Source organism: Embiotoca jacksoni, unplaced genomic scaffold (assembly GCF_022577435.1).
Source record: "Embiotoca jacksoni isolate LCO1_2020_lvr unplaced genomic scaffold, fEmbJac1.0.p SCAF_5, whole genome shotgun sequence".
In the NCBI taxonomy this organism is placed as follows: Eukaryota; Metazoa; Chordata; class Actinopteri; family Embiotocidae; genus Embiotoca; species Embiotoca jacksoni.
In genome coordinates, this window is record NW_027185403.1 from 4,494,327 (window position 1) to 4,507,353 (window position 13,027).

At 39.0% G+C, this 13,027-nt stretch overlaps 1 protein-coding gene across 1 annotated transcript in view; it reads right to left on the minus strand.

Annotated features, from left to right (window-relative positions):
* Positions 1 to 1,248: 1,248 nt before the first annotated feature.
* glra4a (glycine receptor, alpha 4a) overlaps positions 1,249 to 13,027 on the minus strand; it is a 43,990-nt gene continuing 32,211 nt past the window's right edge. The window contains exons 6-9 of the mRNA XM_069170859.1: positions 9,408 to 9,545; positions 8,871 to 9,085; positions 7,636 to 7,785; positions 1,249 to 2,226 (exon numbers count right to left, since the gene is read on the minus strand). Of these exons, the coding sequence (XP_069026960.1) occupies positions 1,936 to 2,226; positions 7,636 to 7,785; positions 8,871 to 9,085; positions 9,408 to 9,545 (794 nt within the window). The 3' untranslated portion in view covers positions 1,249 to 1,935. The remainder of the gene's footprint in view (positions 2,227 to 7,635; positions 7,786 to 8,870; positions 9,086 to 9,407; positions 9,546 to 13,027) is intronic.

Genomic DNA, 13,027 nt, shown 5'->3' on the forward strand with positions numbered 1-13,027 from the left:
TAGCTATTACCAGCGCCTGCATCAGTGGCTTTTGGATGAATGTCCAGAAGAAAACGTATCTAATCCTAGGTTGTCAGTTCGGGGGAATTGTTTGTTTAAAAGGAATAGTTTGACATTTCTGGAAGTTCCTCTTCTTTTCCTTTTGGGGTTGGATGAGAATATACATACAGCAGTGCCACTGACATGTAACAGCCAATGTTTCTGACATTTGCATGTCATCACATTTTGTTTTAGAAGTCTACTTAAGCTGTCAGAGGCAAATGTAGGACTTCAGCGAACATGTCATTGTACTGCGTCCTTCAGATATCTCTGGATCCTCTTGTTTTATCTGTATCTGTCCTCCAAATATGTGAATAGCACAAACTTCTAAATTTCTGAAACAGTGGTATTGTATTGCAGTTCTATTGTAGGAAACCAGTGGAGTGGGCTTTGATTCCAAAATTTGACAATAAATAAGATAATATAAAGTTTAAAAATCTTCATCGGTATAAGAACAGAAAGATGATAGAATAGAAAGACAGAAAAGCACGGAAACACGCATACACATACACTTACAAATTCACACACACACTTTTTCATTACCAGGGGAACCATACAATACAGAGGAGTTGATTAGGATTGCCGACAAAAGGACAGTAGGCTCCAGCTGCCTCTCTGAATTCATTGTCATTAGCAGTGGAACACCAAGCCCTTTTCAAACTCATTAGTTGATAAAACAACCCTCTGATTTCCCATTAAAAAACCCATTCGTCCTCCCTCACTGACGATGCCCCCCTCCCCTTCCACCGCATCCCTGCGTTTTCACACCTTCAAAGTCACTCCTGAGACTGGGAAAAGAAATGGCAGCTCGTATGCATTTTATTTTTTCATCAAGTTCCTCCAAGACTTATTATGCAAGTGTATGGTTTCACGGCAAACTGCAGCCATGATTTAAAAAAAAAAAAAAAATGCTTTACAAAAACCCAAGAACTGATGAATTGATTACTTATTTTGCACCTGCAACTGTTTGCAATTTATATGATTGTGCAATTTGATTTCCTGCTTCGGTTTAAGGTTTCTAACCACTTGGGTTTTTTGGAGCTGATGGGTGCTATTAAAGGTCTGAAATAGAAAAGTAATTGTGTGCGATGCTGTTATTCTGAATTTCCTATGCACTTGAAAAAAGCATTTGAGTACATCTTTTTTTCAAAGTAAGCAACTGAATATTTGTGTTAAAGAGAAGCAAAATCATATGTAGTTTCCTGGCAGAATAACAATTTATTTAAATTTAAACAAAAGGAAATACATATTTGTGCTTTGTGCAGTTTAATGAACAGCTTTGTTTATATACACCTTTATACACTGTTTTATATATATGTGTTTAGATATATAATCTCTTCTTACACATACCTAAACTGAATTATCATCACTTATTGTATATTCATAAATATCAAAGATCCCTTACCCTCCCCCCACATACCCATCTGTACCCATTTGATAATCTAAAGTTGTAAAAAACTGTTATCTTTTTTTTTTTATTTTCAAAAACATTCATTCAAAGCTGTGTAGTGTCAAAATTCAAGTCAGTATGTCTCATTCAGCCAGGATCAACATCTGAACTCTTTTATCCATCATCTGAAACAAAGGTCACGAACCCACAAGTACCAACAGTGTCTAGTCTCTGTTGTAATCCAGGTGAATCAAATCAAGACAGATATGAGAGGGCATTCACAAACAACAGCAGCCCGAATCCACCCAGCTTAACCTAGTCGTTCCTCCTAATCACTTGTCATCTGAGATCCTGAAGACGCACCTGAGCACAAAGTTTTTATTTTTAGCAGTGGTTCTGAGAGGCAGATTTGCCTCTTGACAAATTTCTTCATTATAATGTAGAACTGACAGGCCGTTTCAGTTCTGAGAAGAAAAAACTAAAATGTAAGATCTGTCAGAGCGTTTTTACAAATTTGCATGGATGTCCTCATGTCGCAGCACTTTGTAGGTGATCCAGTAGAAGATGTTGAATATGAGGAAGCTCAGTGGGAAGACAGCTCTGGATATGGTGTCAATGCGTTTGGCCCGGTCCACAAAACGCTTGTGAAGTACTTCTCCATTGTACATAGTAACGGGAGGCGGGGGGGTGAACACGGTGGCCGCTTCCACAGCGGTACCATCCTTGGTCTGCAGGCAGTGACCCAGTCCGTAACCCCGGAAGTAAAAACCGCGGCTCTCCCTCACCAGTTCCTCCTCCTGTGGAGTCGAGCAAAAATAAAAACAGATTGGCCTCTCGCTGTCAACAAGAATTAGCACACAGCTTTTTACGTTTCCGCTCAGCGGCTAATTCCCAAATGCATTTGGGGTGTCGGCACAAAAGAGCAGCCGAATGCAACAAAGCGAGAACATCAAAAGAACAACTTGGACTTCAAGGGTGAGTCTTTTTCAAAACAGTAGAAGATCTGTCAGTGATTGTGTATAAAACCAGCCTCAGTTTGAACCTCTAATGTATGACCTATCAATTCTAGTCACAGTGGTCAGCACCAGTTTCTCAGTTACAATGGTAATGTTTTAAAAACAATTTTTTTTTTTTTTTTGATGAATTCTCCCTCAATGATTTGAAAACTGTTCTGTATGCAGGACAATTTAAAAAAAAAAAATTGTATTCCTTCATCTAGTTGCGCCTATATTTTCTAACCCAAGTAACCAAAAAAAACGCAAGAAAAATATTCCTTTTGTTTTGTATAAAAATATATAATAATAGAAAGAGATGTCAATACAGACAAATACAATACATATTTAAAAGAGTTTTGTTTACATTGAATAGTTTAAGTAAAAACATAAAGCCAAATGGGCCAACTTTCACTATGCAGAAAATAAATATTTGTGCAACCAGTCTTTTACAGGAGTCTTTCAGGTTTGGAAATGCAGTGATTTTAAATGACCTAATGGGTCATTTAAACCAGGAATATCTTTTTTTAGAAACACTGATGAGAGGCATGCAGAGGGGAGCTTAAACACAGACGACTATTAGATCCACTTTTGTTTAATCAGTTAAGCTTTTTGAAGTTTCTGTAACACAAAGAGGGGGATCGGAGGGCATCTTCATTAAGAGGTAAAAGAAAATGTGTCCTTCTGAAAGTTAATCAAAAAATTAACCTCCATCTCTCCTTTGCAGCTCTTTTCAAAGTTGCAGAATGATAGACCTTTCAAAATGTTAATAAAACGGTTCAAAATATTAATAAAGTCATGATCTCACAAAAAAAAGCTTGCACTTGGCATTATGCTTTGATGAATGGCTGTGCTTTTTTTCTTTTTTTTTTACAGTGAATGAGACACTGTTCCCGCCCTTTGAAGAGAATATTAATAGACATGCAGCTTAACTCTGACAGCCCTCTGACACTTTGAGAGATTCACTTTAGCAGGGGAAAGTGAAGATGTGGGATCTAAATTGGATGATTAGTAGTCAGTGTGAAGGGCCCTGAAAGCTCTGATCCCTGCATCCCGCCTCTTCCCCTTTCCTCTCTCACCGACCCTGGCAGCTCACTGGTGCTCTGCCGACCTTCACATGGCTGTGCCGGACAGGTTTGGCAGAGAGACACCGACAGCTCCTGTCAAACATGTAGGGAGACTAATATATTTCACACCTGTCTCTTACTATTACATGTCTCCTGCACAGTATATTCATTGAGTCTTTAAACTTTCCCTACCTCTGATCTCTGCCAGCTGCCCTTTGCTTGGACCATCACAGTTTAGCTGTTAACTTAGTTTACTATAAACTTCCTCCGTCCTACGGTTTTCTGATTGTGAGTAACTTTATGTTGCCCCTGTGACAAATTGCACCACACAACAAAAAGAAAGGGAGTTGTAGCTCTTGGAGCACAGCTTAATTATCCCTCCCACTCCTCCTTAAATGATACAGTACATCATGTGCTAAAGTCTAATGGTGCGTTTCTCTAAAGATAATAGGTGCTCATCGTCTCTGCTCTGTGCTCTCAGCAGCTACTCACTTTGTGATTTGTTGGCATAAGATCAGTGGAACCTGCTCCGATAATCACATCGTGCGCGGTGGAGAGTGAAGTTATTGCGAAAATGGTTGTTTTTAGTCAATGATGAGCTGTGGTTTCCTGTTCAGTTGTAACTGTCAAATCGATCATTAAAACATTTGACGTTTTGGGAGCACTGCTTCTTCATCATAGCTGAGAGTTGGATGAGACAATTAATACCAGTCTGAGCAAGAAAGTAAATAAGAGTATTTCCCAAGTAGTTCTTGTCTTTATCAAAATCCGATAATTAGATGATTCAAACACAAATACTTCACTGTTTTAGTAAATGCCAAGACTTTTTGAGAGCATCCTGAAAGAGGATATTACAAATTCGATGACAGGGAGAGAACAAGAGGAAGAAATGTATGTTGAATTTAAATTAGCTTTAAAGCAGGTTCCACTTTGGGGAAGAATTGAGGGGAAAAAAAAAAAATCCAAGTCAGTAATAAAGGAGCAGGAGGTCAGAGGGAGAGGGCTTCAGAGACAAGGTGAGACAAGGTGAGATCAGCACAAAGTGAATTTGGTTGTGTGAGAGATGCCAGGATAAATTCATGTTTGAGGTGAAAGTTGCACAACACAATACATTTGGGAGGCTGGAGGCATGGACAATGGGTTGGGTTGGGTTGAAAGGTCAGGGTTGACACAGGGTTCCTTTTATTTATCTATTTTTTTTTACCCCGGCACAGGCGCTGCAGTGCTGATTTAGATTCCTGTAGGTTGAGTTGTTACCAGGGATGTTGTTGGCTTTCCGCAAAGATTCAACACTCCCAGGCTGACTGGCAAACACCTCCATTGGAAAGGAAAGTAGACAAATTGAGACAGAAGTTATTGCTCCTTATTTCAACTTTTATTGTAAAAGTTTGGTCGTCTTTTTGTTTTTCAAAGATGGAGTTTTATTGTGAATTTATAACTTGTTTTGGAAGTAGGCAGGGAACAAAAACTGTCACAGCTCCATTTAAATAAAAACATGTGCCATGACAGAAATACAGTTATTAAATAGGAAAACAAACTCAAGCAGACGTTTTCAGCTTTTAATTAGAGCGGCACTGTGAGTGTGATAATACAGGACATTATCTGCGGCTGTTAAGAGAACTGGCTTTGAAGATGGAGAGTGGCTCCTCAAGGAGACAGCTCAAGTTATTTCTGTAAAGACTATAAATGGAAGTATAGATCGATTTATTTATTTTTATAGTTTTGAAGGCTGTGTGGATGTACAGTGCTCGGAAGACAGTGGCTGTTTTAAAATCTCTGGTGTTTTCTTAGCAAAATGGAAGGCTGAAAAATTACATTGATTAAGCTTCGTTGGTCAGATTCCCAACCTCTCTCTACTACCAACACATCGAGTCGTGCCTCAATACCTCCCAGATGGATAATTTGCGACTTCAGACCCCTCGGTGGGAGTAATCGTGCAGCTGATGTGGACAGGGGAGGTCCTTTCCTCTGTGGACCATCACTTTCTCTCTCTCCTGTATCCATGCAGGATGGCAGACTGCCCAGTAAATCTGCTGGACTTTTCAGCATTTCCAGGGAACTTTGCCATGAGTCTGGGAGCCTGCTCAGCATCAGAGCTGTTTAATGGGATTTTCAAGATGTCCTGTCTGTTTATTTTAAGACATACATCTCGTTGTCTCTCACCTAAAAGCTTTTTGTCAACTTTACAAGCTGTTGGCTTTCATAATCGTCGTTCAAGTTGTGGATCCAGTTTCGGATATGTATGTTTGAATGAAAAGTGATGCCAAAAACAAAGATGCCACTTACCATTAAAGCATACTTTTCAGAGAATTAGAGTACTGACTATTGACTTCACTAATTCTAATAAACCATGTGTTAATGCGTTATAGATATCTAAGAAGGAATTCTGAGTTGTCAGGTTCTGAAAAATCCCATTTTCTGGTGTTCCATTGCTAACTTACTTTATCATTTTATTAGCTCTTAAATTCAACAGGAAGAAGCCGTCAATGAAAATCAGGACCTTTTGATATCCATTTAATAACAACTTATAAATTAAAAGCCACAGGTTTAAAATTTTCTGACAAACAATCAAGTTTGCAGTTATAGGTATTCGTGATTCACTTAAATTAAGAGTATAACTGCAGGCTTGATGGCCTCTTGTAAAGTGGGCAAGTATTCATAAAAGGTACTTGCTTTGTCACTTTATAATCAGGTATTGAATGAATAAAACCGTAAAAGAATCCATGAAATCTTCAGTTATATATATATTAATGAATAGAATTTTGGTCAGAAGGCTCTGCAGCTTCTTTGCAGAAAATCAGACTCTGTATTCATGATGTGTTTCTAAAGAACTGAATAAAATAAGTTATGTGAGGGTAATATATATATATATATATATATATATATATGAGGTATAAAATCTTTTTTATATGGAAAAACAAACACTGCATAAAAATGGTTTAATTGTTATTCTATTTATAAACATTCATAAAGCCTAATAGTTCCAGTTAACTTCAAACCATTATTGCAGAACTGGTTTGACATTTTGGGAAAAACACTGATTCACTTTTTTGCTGAGTCAGATAAAAGATGCTGATGGATACCATCTTTCCAATAAAATATAAATCAACAGTCAGCAGCCATTTAGCTTGGCTTAGCAAAAAGATTGAAGCAAGGAGGGAACAGGCCTGGCTTTAAAAATGTTTGTCAGACTCTAGGAATTTTCCGCGTCCCTCTACGAAATAATTGACATAAATCCCATTGTGAAACCAGATTGTCGTCTTGTTTTTATTTTTTTTAGGTTGAACAAATGAGATGCAGCATGCGAATTGGTGAATTTCAGAGGTGATGGTTGTTGGCACATTTTATTTTTTTTGGACAAAGCCATGGTCGATATTTCCCATTTTAAGTTTTCATGCAAAGTTGAGTTAACCAGCTGCTGGCTGTAGCTTTATATTTCACAAACGGAGAAAGGAAATACAAATATTTTCCAAAGTTTCAAACTATTCCTTTAAGTAATACTTTTTAGAATAGAGTGCAGAGAAACGGTTTAATGATTTAGAATTACAAAAAGGGACCGTTTTAAAAGATAATTTAAACACAATTATCTAATTAATGCTTCTTTGTTATAATAATCAATCAAAATTAAATTACTGGATGGATAAAGACAAGGTAGGAAAAGAAAAAAAAAACAGTTGGAGTCTCTCACACTGTCCATAACCGGTAAGACAAGAGACATGTATCAACCAGGGTGGTTTCAGGGTGATTGCGAGGTTATGGGACCGCAGTCCGAAGGGGCTGTTGCTCTGTGTCAAACTTTGTGACGGAGGTAAAGAATCACAGGTCAGTGCTCACCGTGGAAACAAGCTGAACTGAAATGATCAGATCTTCCTCATGTAATATGACAGCCAGCTGTAGCGTGTTGATGTTGTCAGTTCCCGAACATACAGCATCCCACAATAACAAGAGGCATAAGTCAATGTTATAGGGGCTGACAAGGACTCCAGTGTGTGTGTGTGTGTGTGTGTGTGTGTGTGTGTGTGTGTGTGTGTGTTTTCCTCACGCTTAGTTTTTCAGAATCTGGCACAGTGTGTGGTGTTGTCAGTGTGTCTGGTTTTCCTTCTGGACCAGGCTTTAAACTGTGTGTGTCTGCGTGATTTACACTTACTATTCTCTGCTGCCGCTGCTTTTTCCTCAGCCTGATGAACTCCTTGTGTTGCCTCGAGACAAAGTTAACGGCTGCATACTCGAGCAGGGCGGCGAACACAAAGAGAAGGCACACCGCCATCCAAATGTCAATGGCCTTTACATAGGACACCTGGAAACAGACAAGGTCACGGAGCAATCAATGCTCAATCCATATGGCTGATGGATATTTTGTGGGTCGCGTAAAATGTAGCCATTCCTCAGCTCTGGCCTGTGATGACACGCATCTTTGGGATGGCCTAGAATTAAAATGAGTCAGTGGGATGCTGGCAGTTGACACATAGCCATGAGACAGGTCACAGCTAAGACTTGGGGAATGCCCCGGCCGTGTCATTCATGAGAGAAGACATGTCACAGCACATCAGCAATGCCCACTGAGCAGGCATTGTGTGGAAACTTCACTCAATTGAGCAGCAGTTCGCTGACTGTTACAGATACATGCAGAGAAATGGAAAAACCACACAGAAAATGACACGTGTATTGTCTGAATCAGAATCTGCCTCATGCAAAACCAGCATGTCTGGACTAAATACACAGTAACAGTTCATCCCAAGCCTAGTCTTTTACCAAACTTTGGAGGGCACAACTTGTACCTTCAATAATAATTAAACATCTGTCTCTGTTTCATGGAGTATTCAGTTTGGCCTTGTCAGAAAATATCAGGAACAAAAGGTAATGGTATTTCTAAATCATGTATCACTTTTTGGAGGATATGTCAGAGCAAAATGTCAGAAAAGTCGACAAATTTCAAACTGAGGCTGCACTCCTGTTTATTATAGACATTGTTTTTTTCATTGAGCCACTGACCTTTTTGTTGAGCTGAAAACACAATGTAATGTTATTTCCTGTCATTTACTTGCTTTTTGGAGAAAAAAGGGCGTATGATTACTTGCAAAATATCTTACTGTGACTAACATTTCAAGTTCTGTGGCAGATAAGTTAGCACTTTCTCTGTGCTACACTTATTTTTCTAATGTACAGGAAGTAAGACATGTTTTAAAATAAATATCTATTTACAACTACCACAATGTAAATATCCCACTAAATTGAAAAGACAAGCAGTGATGTAACTTATTTTAGTCTTTGGTGTATTTCCCCCTCTTTATCTCTGGTTTCTGGCATCTGCTTGCACCTGTGAATCCACCTGCCACTATGTACAAGCCATCACACATAACGATCACTAGTGTGCAGACTCACCTTGGGCAGTGAGGCTCTCGAACCCGAGCTCTGTGTGGTCATTGTCAGTACGGTGGTGATGCCCAGACCAACTCTGGCTGGTGCTGCGTCCATGTTTATCCAGAAAGACACCCACGAGAGGATAACAATGAGGAGGGAAGGGATGTACATCTGGATCAAGTAGTAACCCATCTGACGTTCCAGGTGGAACTTCACCTCAATGCAGGTGAATTTACCTGCAGGCAAATTACAATAGACATTCAGTTGTCTGTTTTGTTTAAAACCATTAAATTGGGTTTCTTTTAGGAATGTAAATGTAGGAAAATGACAGTTTGGTTAAAACCCACTAGATTTCATGGAATCATAATCATGCATTGAGTTGTAGGTTAACTACCCACAACCACCATTGCTGTATTCTACAAATGGTTGTAATTGAAGTGAATCTGCAGCTCAACTTGCTGCTAGAAAAATGATCAGCTTAAGCACTCAAATACAGTTTGGTCATGCAGCAGTGGGGTTTCTAGCTCTTCAACACTTCACATGGCATTTATAATTCACCTGTGTTGTAGTACTTAGTGCAGTTGCCCAAATCCTTTTCTTCTTTCAGCACAAACTGGGGGAGGGTGAGATCATCAGCCACCTGAACGGGGTTCTCAGCCAGCCACTCAAAGATCAAGTCATTCATGGTGTAACCAACTGTGAAAAGAGACATAAAGAACAGAGAGGATAGAGATTATATTTAAACAAAGGAGGAATCGTGAATTTTTTTTCTATCTTAGTCTATTTTAGACACTATAATCTGTGAATTCTTCGTGTTTGCATGGTTTTCCATCTATCTTCCATGATATTTGAGACAGACTTTGGCATACCCTTGTAAGATGATAAATCTTAGCATTTCGCCATGCCGAGCTCTTTTTTTTCATTATTCTTCTCATTTTGAATCAATTCAATTCTATTCAATTTTATTTATATAGCGCCAAATCACAACACAGGTTATTTCATGGCACTTAACACATTAAAGTCCTTACAGCAAGATCTTACAATATTATACAGAGAAACCCAACAATTCAAAGACACAATATGCAAAACATGTTCAGTTTATAAAATCTGGCAAAATTAAAAATGTTGCATCTGTAAAGCATCATTTTCTCCAACATATGGGTGACATAGGTGCAAGATGCTAGAAGTAGATCCTGGAACAAGGATGCATATCAGTTACTGCCTGATTATGGGAGAACAATGCATCATTCATCATTCAACAAATGCAAATCATTGACATCTTTACTAAAAGTATAACAAACTCTCTTCATATTTCAAAATCAAATCAAGTAACCAGCTGCAGTAGCTACTAAATATTCTTGTTATCACTGTTGTTCATCATTCTCCCCTTCCTCCATAACCTCATTTTTCATTGGGATCTTGTTACCATAGAAAACATCAAAACCTTTGGCAAATGAGACTCAGAGGCGGAGAATGAAATTCGGAAGACTGTGGTGACGTAATGTCCCTCTGCCCATCTGTTCAGCTACCAGCGACCCTGTGCCATCCTGTTTGTCACATTAAAGGTCACACACTGCACAGCAAGAGTTGTGTTTTCGTGGCTCTTTGAAGGTTGCAGAATATGGGGCACATGAGGGGCATTTCAAAAGAGAGTGGGAGATGTTGTAGGTGTTAAGTCACACTGAGCTCATTAGTGTGTATATTCTTACCAAAGCAAACTGTAACGTAATGGAATATATACTGTAAATCTTTGCTTCCTTTCACAGTTGAATATAGAGTTAAGTGAAGCACTTGGATATGACCACTCAAGAAAAGTCACTAATTACTTTGCTTACACAAATCTGTATCCGTTCGTGTTGATTTGCATGATGTTTTTGGAAGGTTATACTCCTTCTCACAGCTGCCTGATTTATCAGTATATTAAAAATGCATGCCGCACGCAACACCAATGTGGAGTTCCTCGCATATCTGAATAATACTGATGTCTACTGGGACCCTTTAGGGCCTGAGTTAGAAAGACATCAATTATTCAAGATGTTTTACACAATCCCGCACCACCAGTCTGAATAACACCACCACTAAAAAACACTTATCCTGTTCATGAGGAGAATTCACTGTCATTCACACATCCTGCTGCAACAACCAAGGGGAATGCCAATGCTACGCTAAGATAATGAAATGATCTTCTTTTCTTCTGCCAGCTGCAGCTAAGAGGCGTCAAACCATAACTGACATTGTGTTCATGGTGCAATAAAATTCCAATTTATGAGCCGAAATGTCTGGAATATCTCGGCAAGGTAACGACTATTAGTCACATACCATCTCCTTGTTCGTGTTAAAGAGTCGTTCATCTAATGAAAGCTACTATCGCCATAAAGCTACAGTCATGCTTCACATTTGCTGTCTCGCTCTTCACTTATCGTGTAAGTTGGAAAGTAGATTTGACAATACTGGACACTAATGGCTCAAGGCAAAGCAAAGTGGTATAAGCTGAATATATGGGGCTTTGATGTGTCAGAAGAAGGCAGAATCCTATGGCTGGCTTTATATACGTATCTGTACAAGCCCGTGGCATGAAAGGCCAGAAAAGAAGATCCTTGGCTCTCTCCAACCCCAAAGAAAACGCCTTTTTTTTTTTTTTTTTCTCCGTCACCCTCCTCTTGCTTTTCATGCTGGAACAGATGGTGTTGCCAAAGCTCCAGTAGTGGCACTAAAACTTATAATGTCCTCTTAACATTAAGCTCAAGCCAAGGTGATCACACCCTTGGGTGGTGTACTCGCACTTGTCAACACAAGGCCAAGTATCCTCACGAGGCCTTTAATCAGAAATGATCACATTTCCTCTAATGGAACTGTGATGGGGTACAATCACCCTAACACACACACACACACACACACACACACACACACACACACACACACACACACGGGTAATACTAAATTATCTGTTTGTCCCTATGTTAATTTGCAGAAATAAATCATGCTGCTTCTTGAACAAAGAAGGGCTTAGTTCTCTAAAAAAACAATACATCTTGATGTTATTGAATCAGATAAGGATACGGGTAACAATACTAGCACTGTAAGGTTGACTTATTTAGTGGTAAGAAATGCTGCTGAAAAGATGTCTTTATAGTGTGAGTGCTCTGTCCGTTTCACCTCTTGAGACTTAAATTCTTTTGGTCCCCATGATGAGAAATTACAGTAAGTCACCTCTAGGCACAGGGGGGTCACATTTAATAAAGGGGATACAAAATTAAAGTTTTATTATTTATATCCTGGAAATTGGTTTCATGAGGGCAAATACTGCTACTACTCTCTTGCTAAAGGCAAGGATAGACTGAAAGAGGAGAATATATTCCTACTGTATGTTCTGTCAATGCAATTGTACATTTCTCAAATGTGCAGAAACTAATTAAAAAGCAAAAGCACTTGACCGTTATTGAGCTCCATCCCCTTTACTGTTGCACATGTTGTTCATTGTTGAGGGTAGCAGCACGGGAAGGGGTCTTAAAAATGCATTTGATGGAGGTAGGGTACCAGATAATGTGCTAAAAGACAGATCCTAAAGGTACTCTTCACATGAGAAAGTTAGCATCCTCTTTAGCGGATGACCTATGTAGCTGCTCAGCTTGCATACAACGAAAGGAAAGACAAATTTCCTACATGGAGACAAAAGGTAGATGTGCTAGTCATGAATGCTTTTATTTTTTGCATAACTTGTCACCCCACAAAATAATGTAGCATAACATACCTTTGGTCTTTAAAGGCATGCTGGGTTACTGTATCGGGTGCATTAAGGAGCACTTGATGACAGATTACAAGAGCACACACAACGGAGACTATGATTTCTTGTAGTTTTTGTTTCGGAGATGATAAGCAAGTATAAAGCTTGACATTTATACTCCTGTCTGTTACTGTGCTAGGTTATGCCTGGACAACTACTGTCTGATACCACGATACATAGATAACTTGCAGTACTTGTTTGATTGAAATCACTTTCCCAGTTATGAAAAACCACAAACACATGGAATGTAATTACACAACCTCAAAATGAAACAAACCTAAAGGTATGATAGAGTTGGTATCTTTGGGGATATAGCAAGGTTAGACACACTGCAAGCCAGGCAAAAGTTAGAGTACAGGAAGCCAATGGAAGATGAAAAGGGAAATGTGAGACA